Below are 21,272 nucleotides of genomic sequence, written 5' to 3' on the forward strand. Positions count from 1 at the left end.
CTGCACCCACTGGCAGCCAAACTCCCCTAACCCCCCGCCCCACCTCCATCTCCTCCTCCTCCCCCTTCCCTGAGCACGCCACATCCCCACGCCTCCACCTACCTCCCAGTGCTTCTCGCCGGGCTGTGGCCAAACAGCTGTTTGGCAGCGTTAACATGCTCCAGAAGTGGGGGGAGGAGTGGGAACGTGGCATGCTCAGGGGAGGAGGTGGGGTTGGGGCAGGGATTTGGCGAAGGGGTTGGAATAGGGACAGGGAGGGGCAGAGTTGGGGTGGGAACTTTGGGGAAGGGGTTGGAATGGGGGCGGGGCAGGGGCAGGGCCTATGCTCACAACCCACCGAGATCACTGATCCTGGTGCCAATGTGCCATTTGGGTGAAGGGGAGTTAGTAAAAAAGCACAAGAAAGGTCTGAGGTGAAGCCACTGTGTATGTTCATTTGTAGATTGCAGTGTGGTCCCTGTGTTATGCCATGGAAAGTGATTTGTGTCAGAGCCAGAGACTAAAGCATTTAGGAGAGGGTGGGTGGGGAGTGTTTGCCTTCCCATGTCCCAAATTATTCACATAGCACCAGTACAGCAGTGATTCGGCACTTGAAAAAAGATGACAGGGTTCTTTATCCCAGGCAGTCATTTTCCAGGTGTTTCCAGGTACTCTCCCACAATGGGACTCCAGTACTGGTCAGTGTTCCCTCTAATTTTTCCCATGCATGTGCGGATTGATGTTTGTTATGTGCACCAACATGGAGGTGATGTTGGTGCACATAACAAAATTCATGTGGCAGGGTGGGGCTGAGGGGTTCAGAGTGTGGGAGGTGGCTCAGGGCTGGGGCAGAGGGTTGGGGTGTGGGTATGTGGGAGGTGAGGACTAAGGCTGGGGGTGTGGGCTATTGGGTGGGGCCAAGGATGAGGGGTTTGGGGTGCAGGCTGCTCTGGAGCTGCAATGGGGAGAGAGGACTCTCCCTGGGCTGGGTGCCTCTCCCCATTGCGGCAGGGTTGGGGCTGGGTGCCTCTCCCCCAGCCGCAGCAGGTCCAGGGCTGGGCTGGGCTGGAGACAGCAGAGAGAGGCACCTCTTCATCCAGGCCTGCGGGAGAGGCATCTCTCCCCGCTGCAGCCCTGAGCGCCTGCGCAGCGCTTAATAGGCTGCTGCACAGCCGCGCAGCTTAGAGGGAACTTAAGTCCTGATTAATGATGGACTCGATTCACCACTGCCCTGCAGCTTGTGCCATCATTGGCATGCAGGGAAAGCAGACAGGTATCCCTTTACGCCTACCTTCCACAGGTGGAAAAGCCAAGGTAAACGGCAGACTGGTGGAGAGTTGGGCCTAGTGCATTTATGGCTTTACTAGCCCGAATCTGCTGAAGTTCCTTGTCTTGGGTATTTATTTCCCAACAAAAGTGGTTCATAAAACTAGCCTCTGCTCGTTCACCTTGTTTAATAGATTGTCCTGGCTAGGCTTGCTACTGGTTGTTTCTGAGCTGGGTTGGTTTAAGGGCTGGGCCTGTTCCAGCCCACCAATTCCTCTGGCTTGATTACTCCCAGCAAAAGCCTCCCTACTGCTCCAGACACAAGGGGCTAGACGTGGCCCAGGGGATTCCGCACAGGCCAGGGGAGAAGGACTCCTTAGGCTGCAGTAGCTCCAGTTGCTCCTGCACCTGCTGATCTGGGTGGGGCTCCATGTAGCCAAGGGGCCAGCAGCCCTGCTCCCTCTAACTCTGCTGTCTGAACATGTGCAGGGAGCCCCTATGGGACTGAACACCACTGTGCACAGAGGGTGCAGGACTCCTCAGATAATGGCCCCCTCCCTGTGCAACAAAACCCCAGCAGCTCTGCCTACGTGGCCCTCATGTTCATGGGAGAGGAGGTAGGACTGGCCCCTTGGTGAAGTCCCAGTGTTGAACTGGAGACATCAGAGTCCCCTCCGTGGCAATGGGTCGGGATGTAGGACAAGCTATGACTGGAGGGCAGGCATAGGCGTGGGAAATAGGGATGTGGGGGGTGCTGCAGCACCCCCAGGTTTTATGTGAGGCCACTAGCCCCGCACTCGGCTCCACTCCCCAGCTCATGTCCTGGGAGTCAGCCCCATGCCCCACCTGCTGGCTCCACACCCGGGGCCCTGCTCCCGGCCCTCCATGCAGGACTCTACTCTCCAGCCCTCTGCTAGGGTCTCATCCGCTAGCCCCACTCTCTGGCTGCTGGCCCTGTGCTCGGGGCCTATGCCCCTGGTCCCATGCCCGGGGTTCTGCTCCTGGGGCCCCGGCCTCTGGTCCCACTCCCTGGTGATTGGGTCACGCTTCCAGGGCTCTGCGCCCAGCCCCCTGCTCCCAGGGCTCCACTTCCGGGGCTCTGCTCCTGGCCTCACATGTGGGGTCCTGGCTGCCAGCCCCTGCCAGGGGCCCCGCTCCTGGCCCCACAGCCCCCCTCTCCCCCCACCTGTGGCCACAGCCTTGGCCCCCTTATGCCTGTCTGGTCCCTGCCTCCTGGAGATACAGCCCTGCTCCCAGCCTTAGCTTGGGGTAGGGGGGTGGAGGGTGCGGACAGGGGCAAGGGGGCTGGCTTTCAGCACCCCCACTACTAAAAATATTCCAGCGCCACTGAGAGCAGGATCAGGCAGCAGGAGGAAGATTACTCCCAGCAGATTGTCCGGGGTTAGAGAAGATCAGTGAGGTCACCTTGTTTCATTTCCCAGCCAAATGCACAAATGCAAAAAGTGCAGTTCAGCACAATTACAATCACTTACATCAGAGGAGCGGCCAACTAACCTGCTGTATTGGCAGCAAGGTGATGGTCCTGTGGCTAAAGCACAGGGCTTGGCATCAGGAGAGCTGGAGGCTGGTCACCATTCTGCTACCGATTTCCTGCATGACCCCCTTGGACAAATCCCTTAACCACGGTGTGACTTGGGATCCCCCCACCAGTGAAATGGGGGTGATAATGCTTAGCTGAGGGGCAGGGGAGTTGTGAAGCCCAGTTCATTCACGCGTGTGCCGTGCTTTGAGATCCTGCCAGCACTGTGGGATGAATGCTCCCTGTTTTCCGGATCGCCCCTGCGTGACAGCTCCCTGAGTTTTCGAACTCCCCATAAGCTGAGTCAGCTTCACCTCCTCTCCTTTTTAGAGCGGAGACTTTCCCCTGAGTTACTGGTTTCAGAGTAGCAGCCGTGTTAGTCTGTATCCGCAAAAAGAACAGGAGTACTTGTGGCACCTTAGAGACTAACAAATTTATTTTAGCATGAGCTTTCGTTTAGCAGCTGTAGCTCACGAAAGCTCATGCTAAAATAAATGTGTTAGTCTTTAAGGTGCCACAAGTCCTCCTGTTCTTTTTCCCCGGAGTTACTGTGTCTCAGCGTTTTTTATTTTTCATTGGCTCTTTTGAACTCCCCCCCTCCCCCGCCGGTTCCACTGCACTCTGCACCCTGGGCAGTAATTACCCATCGGCTCTCCCACCCCCCCGCCGCTGCCTACCTCGGCGGCACCGTGGGGTGCTCGTGAGTCACGGAGTGACAAAGCCCCTTTGATCATTGACTAGCGCTGTGAACCATGTGACCCCCGAGGGGGGCGGGCCTTCCCGGCTAACATAGCCAGGAGCCTAGCGTGCTTCAGCTGCTTGGGTGAGTCTCCTCATTCTCCCTTTGTTCTGGCCAATAATCCTCCCCCCCCGTGCCTCGCCTTCTCTCCGGCCGCAGCCTCCCTCGCAGGGCTGGGGACCCGCGGGCCCGGGTCGGGATGGGGGAAGGCAGCCACCCGAAACCGCGGGCGTGGGCTGCTTGCCGTGGCAACGTGCGAGGCTCAGCAGAGCAGGCAGCCTTCGGGCTCCCGTCCCGCTTCTGGAGCTGGGCAGGTTTCAGCAGCTCGAGCCCTGCTAAAAGCTTTCCGCCTCCAGGCTGAGTCATTGCAACCAGAGAGAGACAGGGATGGGGGGATTTTGTTTCCACGCTCCGACCAGATTCCGCCCGAGAAAGAAGAAAAGGGCTTTGTGCTTCCCAGCGCTCTCGCTTTGTAAATATTTGGCCAACTGAGCCGAGTGCTTTAGTTTCTTTCTCTCTGGTGGGTTCTTGCCCTTGCTTTGCTCTCCTGGAGACGGAGACTTAACTGTAACTTTCCTCTTGCCTTTATCTAACAATCTCCTTTGAAAGAGTGCAGAGCGAGTGGCGGTGTGTTCCTGTAAGCCCTGGGGGTAGGGGGGCGGGAGTCCCACGTCGGGTTGTGTTCGCTTGAAACTCAAATGACTATTTTTCTTTACGGCGTGTTCTCAAGTGTCGCGTTCAGTCAGTGTTTCTGCTGCTGGGTTACCCCTTTGCAAGCCTTTGAATGATGAAAACTTTCAGGGCTGCAGGGGGATATAGTGAGAGGGTTGGGGGAGGGCAAGACGTTTTCTTTGCAACTTACTGGGAGCTCCCGGTTCTTAAATGATCACTTGGGACAGCTGATCGCAGCAGGATCGTTGAAGATTGGGAAACTGTGTGTTTATATGGCACTATGGGAAAACCGTAGTCCTACTAAGTAAATGCTTTCCCTGGGACTTCTCAGACAGACAAGTGCTAGGGTGTGGGGTCCTTCCGCAGGTACAGATCTGGTCCTGGAACCATTGCCTTGCAATGAAAGGGCTTGTTTACAGGAAATGCACTCTGTTCTTCCAGTCCTGGTATCCCCAAAACAACTCATTGTCACCTGGCACTTTAAAATCCAAACAGCCTGAGCACCAGATTCTTAGGGTTGCTCTGCTCCCTCTGCAGTATGCCTGTGCTGCCTGAAGCCAGCATCCTTGTTGGGAAACCAGCTTTGTTCCAGGAAAATGTAGACTTTCCTTTTAAAAGAGCCCAGATTCATTCCTTGGGTAGCTCCATTGCGGCCAGCAAAGTAGCATCTGGGATGAATCTGGCCTGCTCTGTCTAGTGCCATGAGCATCTGCTGAGACAGTCTTTACCCGTTATGAAGGATGCTTTCTTTTCCATAACTGGGGGGCTGGAGGCTGAGCAAGCAGCTGAGTATGTAACTGTGCCATTGTTACTGGTGGAGTGAGATTGTTTCCAGGTTTTTCTGTAATGACCATCACCACAGTAGGCAGGATGCATTTATGTTGTTAATGCAGAGAACTGAGAATGGAAACCAGTTTCTGAGTTCAGGTCCAGGTGTGTTCTGGTTCAAACCCACTGGCTTACTGTGGACTACTCTTTTATGTAAATTCCCCACCATTGCACTGGCATAGATGCCATGTGGATCAGATAAAGCAGGCCATCTGTAGGGGTAGGGTTAGGGTAGCACTGCTCCAGTGTTTTAAAACTGGCTATATAGAACAGAGCTGCTGAAGTAACCTACTATCCCAGGGGGTTGGATTTCTCCTGTTAGGAAGCCTTACATATTAAAATCTAGATTCTGGGTTGGATTCTGCTCTCAGATGCATGAGCCTAGATCTTATGATGCAAGGTTTGCTTGTACAAACACATACAGGAGTTGCTTTTAGTGGATATACGACCATGTGGGTCTTGTGTTTTTAGGGGACCAGATCTGGCTCTTTTAAGCACTTCTGTTCAACCCCTTCCAAAATCTAGCACTGTGCTCCTTAAACCCGCCCCCTCCCCCAAAGGTTAAAGTGTAAATCCAAGAGTGTAATTGCACAGGGCCAGCTCTGACTTAGCCCTGACCCTGCTGTAAAGAGCATCAGATAAGAGATGTGGATATGCACCTCTACCCCTATATAATGCTGTCCTCAGGAGCCAAAAAATCTTACTGCATTATAGGTGAAACCACATTATATCGAACTTGCTTTGATCTGCCGGAGTGCGCAGCCCCGCCTCCCCGGAGCACTGCTTTACCGCGTTATATCAGAATTTGTGTTATATTGAGGTAGAGGTGTGTATGTTCCCCACTCAGCTTCATGCCTTCTATTGGAGCAATGTGTCCTAGTGTATAGAGTACTAGACTGGGATTCAGGAGACCTAGCTTCTACTACTAGCTCTGCCACTGACCTGCTCTATGAGCTTAGGCAAGTCATGTCCCATCTCTGTGCTTCAGTTTCCTCAACTATAAAATGGGGATGACGATATGTCTCTTGTAAAGTGCCTTGAGATCTACTGATGAAAAGTGCTATACATGTAGTAGTATTATTACATCATGAGTTCATCTTGCACTCAGAACAGTTTCCCACTCCTTCTGTGCCAAAGTGTGCTACACTCCCACTGGACTTGGGGCAGTAATCAGTCCTGCATTGCTTCCCTCACAGCCCCCAGTGTAGGGGGCATGCCAAGGGCAGGGCCAGGGACCTGTTGGGAGCAGGAGAGGGCATATTCGGAGCACTACGGAGATTCTGGGCTGGGGGACAGCTCATAGGCTATGTCTACACTGCAGTTAGATGCCTGCGGCTGGCATTGCTGCATAGGTTCTGGAATCCCCCTCCCACCTTTCAGGGTCCTAGAGCCTGGACTCTAGTCCGAGCCTGGAAGTCTACACTGCATTGAAACAGCCCTGCAGCCCAAGCCCCACAAGCCTGAGTCAGCTGGCATGGGCCAGCCACTGGTGGCTGGTTGCTGTGCAGACATACCCACAGGCAGCCCATGGGAGAGCAGTCTCATAAACTGCTCTAATTTATGCCTGGGGCCGCACGAACCGTGAATCGGGGCCGCACAAAGGTGCGGTGACGTTACCTCTGACCCCTCTCCTGCCGATCTCTGCCTTCTGTGCTGTCTCCAGGAAGCCTTCCTGCCTGGTTCTATTCGCTGATCCTATCACCACACTGTCCCTTACCTGACCCATTGCTCTGTGCCTAGTCTTGTCTTGCTGAGCTTGTAAGCACTTCAGGGTATGGCGTGCGTCTGACACTGTTTTATAACGCACCATGTTTACAGCACTATAATAATGATGCTTAGTGCTATTACAAAGTAACTAGTGCAGCCCATGTAACACTTTTTAGTTAAGGTGAATGTCTCTTTCTGCTGCATTAACATAGTAAGTCTCCATGTCTGCTGGTGGAATAAAGTCCATCTCCTGGAGAGGACATCAGAGTGCAGTATCCAAGAGCTGTGACATCATAGTGATTAAATATGACTTTTAAAGTCTGACAGTATTCTAACCAATAGGATAGCTGTATACAAATGAACCGAAGTCTAACTGTATTGTGATTGGTTGAGTAATCAATGATGTCTCACTCCTGCACTCAGCAATCTGCTGTTACTAACTTTTTTGAACTCCTTTGTAAGGGAGGGACTCTAAATGTTTACTTCTTTCCCCTTGAACAGAACACTACAAGAGAGATTTTACATTGTAAAATATTTTAATTTGAAATGCCATGGTTTTCTTGTTAACATAGTGTGGTGCCCTATATGCAATACCTAACCCCATCTGTGATGGGGGGCCAGGGGTTAGGCATGCATCCCAGGTTCCAATCTCCATACAATCCATCCAAGCCTTATTCTGGTTACCACACTCTCCAAGACTACAGTGCTGTCTTGTTGAGTAGTTCAAGCGAACCTGGCTCTTACTCCTGACTCTACCAGTGCCGTTCTGTGGCCTCAGAGCAGTCACTTAACTGCTCTGCACTTCAGTTTATTGATCTCTGAAAGAGGGTTAATGCTTTCCTATCAGGAATATAGAGAGGCTTAATTACCGCACAAGAGAAAATCCTGCTGAGTTAGTGTTGCTAGGGCATTTCAGTGGAGCTCAGATAACAATCCCTCCAAAAATTCTATCCTAGGTTGAAATGCGGCATGTGAAATTTCAAGGGAATTGGATTCTTTTAGGGAAGTTGAGTAATTGCTGGGAGGTCTTGAAAATCAGGTTTGTACCAGGAAGTTGGTTTCAGCCTTAATTACGGTTACCGCTGCTCCATGACGTATATAAAGCACTTTGCATTTCTCGAACAATTGTCACCTGAGCATCTCAAAGGATCATTATCACATATCCCCTGCTCAGTGCGTGTGGGTATGGTCTTCTGACTTGCAGTCAGCTATAATTGGGCCGTAGCTATTGCTCTCAGCAGCATGTGCCCTGGCTTCTACTGGAAAGTCTCAATTGTGCTCAAGAGAGGGAAATGGAAGTCCATCCTCACCATGCCCTTGAAATGGTCTTCCATGTGCCCTGAAAACTGTGAGATCTCCTGTCCAGGGTCCTCCTTTCTCAGAATTCCGGGGCACTGTGGAACTGTAGCATAGGAATTTGCTTTCCCAGGGGTTTGCTATTGTGAGGAGACTTCAGGAGCAATAATAGATCTCCCACTGAAATAACTACCTGTAATCCCCTGTTTATAGAAAGAGATGCAGCCTCATTGTTCACACTAGAACTAGGCAGACAGCCTGCTTGCTAGTTCTCGCTGGGTCATTGAATTCCGTGGCCTGTTACCTTAGAACAGTGATGTCCAAATTATGGTCAGTGCAGAGCTGGCTGGTCATATGGCCCTGGCTCCTCTTGCTAAAAATATATTCACTCCTTTCCTAATACACATTTTTCACGTAATAAGCAATTGCTGTCATTGCCGCAGGGCTGTTGTTTGACTGACAGCAGGAAGGGAGGTGGCCAGGGGATTTCTTGTGATGTGGTTAAACTGTTGCATTCTGGGAACTCCTCCTTGGGGCTCTCACTCCTTTCTCCTGCTCTGAATTTTTAAACTCTGTTAAGATAATAAATGATGTCGAAATCTCCATCCTCATCTGTGTCGCCCCCAGGTGTGTTTGTCCTTTCAAGGGTCAAGTACTCAGATCTTAGGAACAGGAGCTAAGGTCCCAGCCAGGACCTTTGGTGCACATGTTGCTTATTGACAGTCTCTTGGCTTTTATGAGGGTCCAGAGAGCACTGCAGGATTGTTCCGCATCAGTCGCTAAACCCCTGAAGCATAGATTTACATGCCTGCAGGTTGAAGGGACCTTTGGAGCAGAGAGAAGGAAGAATAAAGTCGTCTTGAGCTGCTTCTTTAGTGGCGGCTTCTTTGTATCTTCACTTCCATGGTGGTTTTTTATTTGTTTTCTGACAAGAGGAGACACTGAATGGAAGACAAAAAAACATGTTCTTCAGTGTTTGGGAAGGATTGTGAGTTAGATGGAGGCACCGTTTGCTGTGGGCTTTCTCCTGGCTCAGCTGGAAGAGGTTAATTTTTTCCATTCCCCCAGTAATGCTCTTTCCCCAGGATGATTGTGGGGAGCAGAGCAATTGCCTCTGTCACTTTCTCAGGGATGGCTGGGCAACAGGGAATGTCTGTACCTGATTCTCCTGATTCATAGATTTAAAAATAGTAAGAGGCAGCCCTTGCTGGACAGTGCACAAGAGGTGGAAAGTATGAACATTTGAAACCCGACTGGACAACAGACTTGCGCACAATGTGTGTGAGATGGGGGCACTGACAGCTCAAGTTTTATGCCCCCTAATGTGGGTTTCTGCTGAGTTTCTTTGGCATCATTTCCCCCTCTGTTTATCCCCTCCAGGTCTCCCCACTGGTCAGCGACACTCACTGTAGGTTTCCTCTCCTGGAGCCCTCCCATTGTTAGCCACTGACCCTGGAGCATCTTCAGATGATGTCACGATCCTCCGTTTTCTGCCAGCCTTGTCTGAGCCTGGAGGCCTGCATCTCAGGGTGGCTCTTGTCCTAATCACTAGGGCTCAGAACTGTATTGTGACCCTGTTTTCTTAGTGCAGTGTGAGACTTCGCTTTCCCATCACAAACTGTAGGCAGTGGCCAGCCAATCTCACGGTGGCCTTTGATGCCCCTTCAGGACTGAGGGCAGCCACTAACTGGTGCTGTGTCGGACCCCTTAAACAGGGGAGTTGCTCCCGCTCTGCCTTGGGCAATGGGACCCCATTCAAATGCCTCCTCCTTCCCCCCCGGCCTGCCAATGGGCCAAGCTGTTTCCTGCTCTGGGCTGCTTCCCTTTGACCCTTGGGCCCATGCTGGGCTGGGCAGGCTCTGAATCAGGCCAGCAGGGGCCGTGGGAGGGTGGGGCAGGCAGGGACAATGCCAGCTAGCGGGCGGGAAAAGTAGAACAAAAGGCAAGGCCTGTATTTTTGTCCCTGGCGGTTGGGGCAGCCAGCTGGCTCCTCCTTAGTGGGAGCCTGGCCCCAGCTGCTGAACAGAAGAGGCTTCTCCTTGTTCTCTCTTCGCAGAGGAATTACCATATGAATACTGCTCTTTCCCAATCCCAATGAGGCTGGCTCCTCTGGCGCCCCAGGAAATGCAGATAGCAAGGGTGAGGCCCGGCTTTAGGCACTTCTGCAACTGCATCTGCACAACAAGGCGCTGCTGCTTGGCAGGGAACAGGAGCCCTTCCTCCCAGCAGTTCCATGGGAATGTGGATTTGCGACTTGTGCTCTCTGCAGAGAGCTGGTTTGCAGGGCATGTTCTCTTGCCAGGAGGACTAGACCTGTCAATTAGCCACAGGAAGCAGGATAATCCCAAAGCGAAAGAATCCCAATAGAAATGGCACTGCAGTAAATTCCAGATCCAGTTTTGGGAAGGCTCTGATCCAAATCAGAATTTTGTCGCCTGCTCCACTCTGGAGTGGCCAGACTGAAGCCAGCGTAGTCCTGTGGCTTGGGCACTGCCCTGGGAGTCTGAGGTCCTGGGTACTAATCCAAGCTCTGCCATTGTCCTGCTGCGTGACCTGGGGCAAGTCACATCAGCTTGGTTTTTCCTGTCACTCTGCCTGTCTTGTCTATTCAGACTGGAAGCTCTCGGGCAGGGACTGTGCAGACAGAGCCTGCTGCACTGAGGCCTGATCACAGCCAGGGCATCTAGGTGCTGCTTTAATTCCGATAATAATAACTAAAATGCTGGGTATCCACTGGAAGTTGGGATCTAGATCGGCCTGCACCAGCCAGGAGCCAAGGACATGTTGGAGAAGGAGTGCTGGGCTCTGCCCATCTGGGAGGAGAATCATAAGGTGTTTTCTCTTGGTGAGTTGCAGCTAAGAGGAGAGAGGGGATTTCCCTTTTGGGTCTGAGTCAAACTGGCATGAGAGGGGAATTAATGAGACGCTCCCAGGAGTGCCTCTCTGCTAAGTTGAACGTTAAGATACGGTGACCCTAAAGCAGAGCTGGAAATGTCTAGGAACATATTTTCTAGTCTCTTCTGAGACCAAAGAGGGAAGGTGAGACCTTTTGCATTGTTGCTGGAATCCCAACAGTTGCACCCAATTATCCCCCGCTTAGACCCCTGTCCTCTGCCCAAGAGTCAGTTGAAGGTTTGGGGCCCATCAGTGTCACTTATTAATGAGCCGGAGGGGCCACTCTCATGCAGTGTGGGCCACCCCTTCTTCAGAGGTTCAGTGCGTTGCCTTCACAGGACTGGGGAGGTGCCAGCCGGGGCTGTTGCACGTGGCCATGCAGCATGCCTCTGCTGGGCCAGCTGAATGTGTTACGGTTTCCTCTTTCCTCTAGTCCTGCCTCGGGGGGGCTGCTACCATCCAGCCTCCTCTGCTTCATGCGCTGGAGGGCTCTGAGGATGCTAAACTGGAGCCTTCTACCTAATTCAGCTCAGAGCCATGCAGCATGTGATCGCTGGAACCTCCCCCGCTTTCCTGGGGACAGAGCTCTAAATGTCAAGTCCGGAAGGTCCAGCTCCCAGTCTGTTTCTAGGGAATCAGCGCCTCCTGTGCCGTTTGGTGACATGAGCGTAAGCCATGCAGCACAGCAGGGCATGTGCTGGTGTCATATGCACACAGCAAGCAGCTGACACTCACAAGTAGCTCTGAGCCGTGCTCCTGCCCTGGCCTGTGCTCTAACTAGGCAGCTTCGGATACTCCAGAACCAATGAATTTGCTCTGTCAGGCCAGGTCTACAGGAGCATTTGTCGCTGGGGACCAGGGAAGCACTTCCCCTCCCAAGAGAGAGGCTGAGGTGGAATTAGTGAGTTAACCCTTTTTTAGCTGCTGGCCTCCAGAGCTGTCTCTATGCTAGGGTGAAAAGTGAAGTATTGCCACTTCAGTGGTGAAACCTAGGACACAGGGCGGCACTGCTTTGTCTTGGGTGGATGAGTGAGTGCCCCAGGGGTTTCAGTGAAAGCCACCTCTCAGGCATAGGGGCAAGGTAGACACCAGCTTTACCTCTCCTGTAAGGTGCTACCACTAAGGCTCAGTGAACTGACACTGATTTGAGCACGTAGGGGTCTGATCCTGTGAGGTACTGAGCATCCTCCATTCCCATCGAAGCCCAGGATGGTTGAGGGGGCGCAGCACCTTGCAGCTTCAGACCCTGCACCTTTGAGCCCCAGTCCTGTTGCCCAGCAGCAGCAGCATGGGATGTGCCGCTGCACCCACCCTGTGTAAGGCTGGTGCATTGAGTTCCCAGGGAAGTGCTTCCTCAAGGAGGAAGCGGGTGAGACTGGCAGGGGTGAGGGATGTCCTCCATTGAGCACTCACTCCCTGCTGGGGCTGCAGGGCAGAGATAAACAGGAAGCTTGTAACAACTCATTTATCATCATGGTGAGCAGGGCTGACACAAGGGGCTGGGACCAGCCCAGGGTTCCCACTTGGGTTGGGTAAGACACAGTGCTGAGCCTGAGGAAAGAAAACGATCCATTGTTCCCCCTGGGGTGTGGGCCAAGGGGGAGATGATATAGGGGTATCAGAAACAATGGTGATGGGCATGACTATAAGAATGTAGCTAGATAACGCTGCACTTACATGCTAGGGCCCTTCCCCCCCATCTGCCTCCACCCTTACTCGTAGTTGTCTTAGATATACAAGTACAAAGCATTATTCTTAGCAGAACAGCACCTGCGTCAAATGACAGGGCTGGTTCTATAAACAACCTGGGATGAGAAGGCGCTGTTAATTAAGCTCTAGAAGAAAGAGCAGCACCGTGGCAGCTTTAATAGGATTGTAGCTAAGAGTTTTCCCCTCTCTTCAGTGTTGGGTTTTCCTCCTTTCTTCTGGGCTGCACAGCACCAAAAGCAAGAAAATCTCTCCACCATGGGAATCTCTAGGGGCACAAGGAAACGCCCCTTCCACCTGGTTTGTACGTGTGCGTGCGTAGAACGTTGACAGTCATGAATATATAGGCACAATAGGCCTGTCCTACATAGCCCTTACTCAGGTGAGTCAGAGCTCCGCATCGGTGGGATTTACTTATGTGAGTAAGGGCAAGATTGGGGCCAGCTGTCAAATGTGGATGTCTCTATCAGGGCACGCAAAAGGCACTAAAAGAATCAGCACTCAGGAGCATTTTAGCCATGTACATGCCGCGGGGAGCACCCAGTAACGAACCCAAGTTCTCTTATGCAGAGAAATGTCCTAACAAAGACCAGCCATGCTGTATGCCAGGGGTAGGCAACCTATGGCACGGATGCCGAAAGCGGCACGCGAGCTGATTTTCAGTGGCACTCACACTGCCCGGGTCCTGGCCACCGGTCGGGGGGGCTCTGCATTTTAATTTAATTTTAAATGAAGTTTCTTAAACATTTTAAAAACCTTATTTACTTTACATACAACAATAGTTTAGTTATATAATATAGACTTATAGAGAGAGACCTTCTAAAAATGTTAAAATGTATTACTGGCACGCAAAACCTTAAATTAGAATGAATAAATGAAGACTCGGCACAGCACTTCTGAAAGGTTGCTGACCCCTGCTGTGTGCTGTCGCTAACTCTGTTCTGAGACTGGGGAAGTGCTGGCTTGCTCAGCATGGACCACAATAGTCCAGAAACTGCCTGTTCTGCGTGTACAGTCATACCTCAGCTGGGAGTATTTGTACTGAGACGTAACTGACCACCTTTGTCTGGCCCGTTATGGTAACACACCGCTTTGAGCAGGCATCCCTTTGTTTCCTGATGCTGTAGCATTAGCTGGACCTGCTACAACTTGTGGTTAAAAATAATGAAAGGCTGAAGAACTATGGGGAAGTTCTCTGTGTTATTACTCATGCTTTGTGTTACAGTATGTCTGGAGGCCTCGGCCGAGGCTCTGGTGTGCTAGGCATGGTACAAACACACGAGACAGTCTGACATCCTAAATAGAGAAGGCAGATGAAGGATGGGAGGGAAAATGGGCTGAGAGGTCAAGTGACTAACCCAAGGTCACCCAGCAGGTCAGTGGCAGAGAGCCCAGGTCAGCTGATTCCCATTCTAGTGCCATGTGTCCTCTTTGTAACTAATTTGCTTCCATGATTCCCTTTCACTGTTCTCCATGACTGCTGATTCTCCTCAGTAGATAGGGACAGAGCGAAGGGAATTCGGAGTAGAATGACAATAATAATTAAGGTGACTGATGAGGAGCTATTGAGAAAATGAAGGGCCTTGTACTGCATCCACTAAAAACAAATTGAAGTTTTTCATGTTGACATCAGTAGGGACAAGAATGGATCCTAAATATGTGCCACCTGGTCAGATAGCAGATAGGGGTTTTCACACCAGTCTAACTACATGGATAGAAAAACCAATTCAGTTAAAGCCTCCAGATGGACACACTGATCCTGGGATGAAGGTGCTTACGCATGCAGAGTTTGTATTGCTTACTGATATACAAAGAGTTGGACTGCATTAAGCAATGTAGTGAAACCATTGCCAGGCCTGTGTGTAGACAAGGTTGAAGAGAAATGTGGTTAAGCCATTTCAGAAGTGTGTGAGAGGTGCCATGCGGGCAGTAGAATTTCGGTTGGTACAGAAAGGCCTACCTAGGAATCATGGGATGAAAGTTAGCGTGGGAAAGTCCAGGCTGGCTCTCAGAGACACGCGCCTAATGGGGAGGCCTATTTGACTTTATAATTGAGTTTATAAAGTTTATAATTCCCGGGGGACTTGGGGCAAGCCACAGTGCTGATGTCATTTAAACTCTGATGGGGCAGAGCACTGAAGAATCTTACTGTAGAGCCGGTCGTGCTGGATTGAAATGGTCCAGCAAGCCCATTTTGAGCTCTCGGATGACTTCCCCCACTTCGCTGCATTTATTTGTTCACCCCCCAAAAAATTACAAGATTTTCTTAAAATGTGCATTTTTCCCCTCGCCTATTTAGAGCCTGTTGGATGAGAACTGATTGTTACTTGCTGAGGGCATTTCCTGTGTGTCTTTATGCAAATCGCCCGTTGCTGTTTTTAGTTGTCCATAAATGAGGCTGCTAGATGTTAGAGAAAAGCAGGTTGTGGTGAAGTAGTGCCAAACCACTCCAAAACTGTCCTGAGTTTGTGGGGGAAGACTAGCTTCCAGCGGCTTTGCAATGGATGTGCTGGGCAGTGGGAGCCTGATTCTCCATTCCTTCTGACCTCTGCTCCATCCATGGATAGAAGATTTTATAGGTACATCTACGCTGCAGTAAAAACCCCGTGGCACCGAGTCTCAGAGCCCGGGTCAGTTGGCTCGGGCTGTGGGGCTAAAAATAGCAGTGTAGGCGTTCAAGCTTGGGCTGGAGCCAGGGCTCTGAGACCCATCCCCATTACAGGGTCTCAGAGCCCAGGCTCCAACCCAAGCCTGAACGCCTACACTGTAAATTTTAGCCCCTCGAGCCCAAGCTCCGAGAGCCTGCGTCAGCCGACCTGTGGCCATGCCATGGATCTTTTATTGCATTGTAATCCTACCCTAAGCCACCGCCCCCCTCCCTGTGTTCTCATCCGGGTGAAAGCGAGAGCAGTTTGAGGGAGCTGCAAGAGGGAATGGCATAAAGCAGTTACACTGGGGTTATTAGCCAGGCAGTCTGTTCTGCTACCGAACAGCTCCTTTATGCTGCTGGAATGGCTTAAAGCAGGCCTCGTGGAACAGTGAATTGGGAGCTTGGTGCATACGTTTTTATGGGGCAGGAGGCTATGTGGGAGAGAGGTGTCAAACCTTAGAGCCCAGGGAGAGGGAACCCAATCTTGGGGTGCAAGAGCCCCTTCAGACCAGATGATGCATTCAATCTCTGATTAATCAGCTGCTGGCTGTAGTTAGCATTTGGATGATGGTGGCAGATGAAAGAAGAGGAGTACTTGTGGCACCTTAGAGACTAACAAATGTATTGTAGCATAAGCTTTCGTGGGCTACAGCTCACGTCATCAGATGCATATAGTGGAAAATACAGAAGGAAGACACACACACACACACACACACACACACACACACACACACACACACACACACACACACACACACACACACACACACACACACACACACACACACACACACACACACTCAGTTAAGGTGAGCTGTTGTCAGCAGGAGAGAAAAAGAACTGTTTGTAGTGGTAATGAAAATGGCCCATTTCCAGCACTTGACAAGGAGATATAAGGAACTGGGGTGGGGGAAGATAATTTTACTTTGTGTAATGGCCCATCCAGACAGATGAATTTCTAATGTAGGGTGAGGAGTTAGCTATTGATGGTCTCCTCTCTAGGTTCAGGACCTCCCTTCCATGAGAAGTGGGACAACACTCAAGTCCTCACTGCAGGAGGAGAGCTGTTAGCTGCCCATCAACCAGAAAAACACTGGAAGACAGAGGCAGCTCAGAGGGAACATGGCATGAGATTTAGTCTGCTCTCTTCCTCAGCAACGGCAGCAGATCTCCAGCTGTGGCCCAAAGAGCAGGACTCCCCACCTTCTGTAGGTCTGAGCATCACTCTCCAAGGTGACCTTTGTAGCTGCGACACTGGTGTGTGTCTAACAATGTCTATGTGTAAAGGCAAATCAGTAGCTGTTGCCCTGATCCTGCCTCATTCTAGGTGTCTCCTGAGTGCTCTCAACTCCTGATGATGTCAGCATGTCACACTACCGAGCTTGTGTCCTCCATGAGCAGAGGATGATGGGAGAATCTTTCTCCTCTGCTCCCTGAGTGTGTGTCTGGCCGTGGGCCTGCCTCTCAGCAGTGACTGATGGAGCACAGTTAGAGGTCGCTGGCCTAGTGGTGCTGCGGGTCTCCCTGCTGCTAATGGGCCGCGCTGGAAGGAAGGGTGCTGCTGCAGTGACAGTGCTGGGTGAAGGGAAGTGAGTCACACCCTCTTGGCAGAGCAGCTGACACATCTCAAGGACGCAGAGCCGGCTTTGCATATCGACTGATGGCAACATCCAGAATGATTCCTTCCTTCCTTCCGTCCTGTGCCTGCTTGTGGACGTGAGCCAGGCTGGAGGTGTCAGTCTGTGGGAGCTGTTCTTCCCCTTCTTAGCCAGGGGTCAGGCAGCCAGGCCTAGCTCACTGCATAGGAATGTTTTATTTTTCTTAAGAGAGACAGAGCTGAACCCAACCTCAGCTCCTTTCCCCAAACTCCCTGTAGTTGTACCTGAAAGGGTTGAGCAATGCAGAGGGTATGTCCAGAGCGGCCCGTATGATTTGTTGGGCTCTTAGTCATGGGAGGGAATCAGGCTGTAAATTGAATCTCCCTCAGGTACTTTAATCAGGGGGGGTGTCTGTGAGAGAGCGAAGGTTAGACTGGCCCAGGACTTGCAGAGTCTGAAGTGCCCCAATACGCTGCTTGCCCTGCTCCTGTTTTAAGCCCAGGATTGAAGTTGATGGAGCAGGCTGTGGGAACGAGCTGTCAGAGCGGATGCGTTTCCCACACAGATGCTCCCTGCGCTGCAGCAGGAGGGAGAGATCAGAGGTGGCAAATGGAAAACTGATGCTTCTCCAGAAGATATGAATGATGCAGCTTATTGAATTCAGGGAAACAAGTCAGAATTGCTCCCTGTTTCTTGCCAATCAAAACAAATTCACAACTGCAGAAGTACTTGATTCCAAAAGTTCCCCTCACTGTCTGAAGTACTGATATAGTCCCTCACAGTCTTTAGTGTATTTACCATCCCAACACCCCTGCGAGGCAGAGCAGTGCTACATCCCCACTTTACAGATGGGGGAACTGAGGCTCAGAGACTCTAAGTGACTTGCCCATATTCACACACGAATGCTGTGGATAGAGCAAGAACTTGAACCCAGGTCTTCCAAGTCTGAGGCCAGGGCCCTAATCACTGGACCATCTTCCTCTCACTCTTCAGTTTTCCCCCCCACTCGACGCTCCCATCCAACACTGCGTTCTCCTGACTCTTAGAACCATTGATAATGAAGTCTCTTTACCACAGCATCGGGGGTGGGGGAGGGGAAATGTATGGCCAAAACTCTGGCCAAAAAGATGACTGGTGAATAACCAGCAACTGCAAATGTCTGGGGAGTTTTTCATGTGGTCCAGAGTGAAATGTCCCCGTTTTTCATTTTCAGTGTGGTCTCAGACAGGAGCAGCGAGCTAATTAGTATGTCTCTGCTCTCTGCACTGCTCCTGGGGTTGCCCCGCAGTGGCAGGATGGGTCTTGTTTGCTCTGAATCCTTGGGAGTTTGGATTGGGTCCATTCACCCCAGGAAAGCATAAGGTCTCCCTTTTGTGGGATTAAGCCGCTGAGTAAATTTCTGCTTGCAGCGCTGTTTGGAAATGAGTGGGGTCTTCGCACAGGCCCAGGCATATGCTAAGCAAGGATTATGCTGTTAAATAGGGAGTTCAACCACTGCCAAAAACGGACAACTTGAAGAAAACTGCATTTTATGTAGGAGGAGGGACTCAGGGCTCTGCCACAATTGAATGTAACAAATATTAATAATATTGAATTCCGATATAATGATTATACCTAACTCTTGTATAGTTCTCTTAACCCATAGATGTCTAAGCGCTTTACCCAGGAAGACATGTATTACTGTCCTTCCATTTTGAGGTTAACTAAGGGATAGAGAGGTGAAGTGTCTTAGCCAAGGTTTCAGTGCAGGCGAGTGGCAGCTGATTCATAGATTACAAGACCAAAAGGAACCATTGTGATCATTTAGACTGATCTCCTGCATATCCCAAGGTCCCGGAATTAATTCCTGTTTGAACTAGATCAGATCTTTTAGAAAAACCTCCACTCTTGATGTAAAGATTTCCAGGGGTGGAGAATCCACCACAAACAACCCTTGGTGGCAACTAGTGGGGACGGACACAAAGGGGGCACCAGCCCAAGGGGAGCATGTGGCCTCACCATGTGACACCCATACATGACTCCTCCCAGCCCAGGGTCTCCACCCTGTCTCTTCCCTATCCCATGTTACCTGGTGGAGGGGGGACTCTGTCCCGCTGCACCACGCTGTGCAGCGTGGCCGGAAGCTGCCTGGGACTCGGGAGAGTGCTGTCACCCCAGCCCAGCATGTTACCTGGCATGGGGGGTGGGGGAGGACTCTGTCCTGCTGCTCTGAGCTGCTGCACCATGCCGGGCAGCGTGGGAGAGGGCAGCAGCCGGGCAGCATGGCCGGAAGAGGAGAGGCTCTGGTCCCACCTCTTCCCTTCCAGCTCTGGCCCCGCCAGCTGCTGGCCCCTTGCCCCGCCCCCAGCATTTGGGAAGGGTTATGTGACCCTTCGGGCCCCTCACACCTGTCACCCTTGAATGGTTCCAATGGCTAATTACTCTCACTGTTACACATTTGAATTGCACTGGATAGAATCTGATTTGCAGACCGGGGTCCTTCCCTGTTCAGTGGTTCACACTGCCTCCTATTGACTTTAATGGAGCTTCACTATGGTCTGAATTTTCTCCATTTTCTGCTCCTGATCTGAGAATTGCAATACAAGTGGCTGGAGTTTGCAAGGGGCAGAACACCTGCAGCACCCACTGAAGCCAGTAGGAGTTATGGGTGATTGACACCTCTGCAAATTGGGCCGTTTTGTTTACCAAAAATAAAATACAGTTTGGTGTCTGAGCCCTATTGCTGTGCGGTAAACCAGGGATCAATGTGATGTGCGCCTATTTGGATTGGAAACTACTCTTCAGAGCTCTGTTGTTAAGAGCCACAAGGCAGAACGTCTGGCTGCCTGCACCTTGCACTCTCTACTGTGTCCAAAATAGCGTATCAATTGCAGAGTAAAAACTAGAACCCAGCAGGTCTGTCTCCTAGCCTGGTGCCTGTCCAGTGGCCATATGGCCACTCATTCCACGGTAAGCAGCAGCGGACCCTGGTACAGCCTTTGTGTGGGATTGCCCCAGGGAAAACCTGGGCTCCTGTGGAAAGTGCTAGTGGCATTGGTGATTCATTACTATAGATGCCACGGAGTCTCCTCTGGGAGCTGGTCCTGAACCAATGCCCCAGCAGAATTTGTGGCCCCCTGGGCTGCTGCTGGGCCTGATTCTCCACTGCCTTGTACCAAGGGGATATAAAACGCTGCCATTGGTGTGCTTGGAGAATTCTGATCTGGTCTAGTTTTACACCCACACGTGTAAGTGGTTATGCAAGGTGCAAGGTAGGGGAGAATCAGGCCCAGTATTTTGGAGGAGATGCAACACTGACAACGTGTCCCCTTGTGCTTAGTGCAAATCTGTGACGCTTCTCGTAAGAAGATGGGGGTTTGCCCAGAATTATTCCTACCCCCAAAGTTTTGAGAGAGAGGCAGGATGATCTTGTGAATTTGACCCTAGACTGGGATGCAGAAGTCCTGGGTTCAGTTCCTAGATCTGCTATAGCTGTCCCGTGTGACCTTGGGCAAGTCACTTAATCTCTATGTTGCTCACCGGCAGCTGGGGATAAGAATCCGTCCTGCCGCTAACCTGTAGTCGTTTTGGGCAGTAAGCTCTTCAGGACAGAGACTCTCTCTTCCTATCTCCATTTAGAGAAACTAGTATAATTGGGCCTCAACCTCAGAAGCCTGTAGGTGCTACTACAGCACAAACGTGCGAGGTGGTCATGTTGCTGTACAAGCGATTCCTCTGTGCCAGTGATACTCTGACTGAGGCTTGGGAGCCGCAAGTGGGTCTATAATGGGTCGCTGGAGCCTCTTTGCAGCGCATGATATTAAAACACAGTGTGACTTAATTATTAACCAATCAGGATGCTTTTACTACATTATTAACCAATTGTAGTTGATAAAATAATAATACTTGGTCAGTCATTTTGCGTGAGAATGATGTATGTGGGGATATATGTAATCTAAATATTTCCCTGTCATGCTGTTTAAATATGACTAGATAGTTCTGTAGTAAATGAAACAATGAATTCACACGACTGTGGCTCTTTTTGGTAATTATAGATTGCTAATTTGGCTCCTGAACCACTGAGGTCTTGAGTATCACTGCTCTGCACAAGCAGTCTACAACAGGGGTGAGCAAACTTTTTGGACCGACGGCCTCATCTTGGCGGGGAAATTGTATGCAGGGCAGGGGGTTGGGCTGCGGGAAGGAGTGTGGGGTGTGGGAGGGGGTGCGGTGAGCAGGACGGGACTCAGGGCAAGGGATTGGGGCAGAGGAGGGGTGCGGGATGTACGAGGAGGCTCAGGGCAGGGAGTTGGGGGGCGGGGTGCAGGCAGGGGGCTTAGGGCAGGGAGTTGGGGGGCGGGGTACAGGAAGGGTTTGGGCTTCAGCCCCGCTTACCTCAAGCGGCTCCGGGGTGGC

At 51.3% G+C, this 21,272-nt stretch overlaps 1 protein-coding gene across 7 annotated transcripts in view; it reads left to right on the plus strand.

Moving 5' to 3' along the window:
• The window catches only part of SEPTIN9 (septin 9), a 260,626-nt gene that overhangs the window by 186,176 nt on the left and 53,178 nt on the right, over nucleotides 1-21,272 (plus strand). Inside the window, exon 1 of one of the 7 annotated variants that reach the window (XM_044983501.1) lies at nucleotides 3,476-3,608. The exons of 4 other annotated variants lie outside the window; for them this stretch is intronic. Coding sequence is in view for 1 of the 3 variants with exons in the window: in XM_044983499.1 (XP_044839434.1) it covers nucleotides 16,407-16,512 (106 nt within the window). In the remaining 2 variants the exon portion in view is untranslated. Of the gene's footprint in view, nucleotides 1-3,475; nucleotides 3,609-16,296; nucleotides 16,513-20,917; nucleotides 20,983-21,272 lie in introns of those variants that run through there. 2 more of the 7 variants (XM_044983499.1, XM_044983503.1) reach the window with 2 other exon arrangements.

Source organism: Mauremys mutica, chromosome 12 (assembly GCF_020497125.1).
Source record: "Mauremys mutica isolate MM-2020 ecotype Southern chromosome 12, ASM2049712v1, whole genome shotgun sequence".
Taxonomy (NCBI): Eukaryota; Metazoa; Chordata; order Testudines; family Geoemydidae; genus Mauremys; species Mauremys mutica.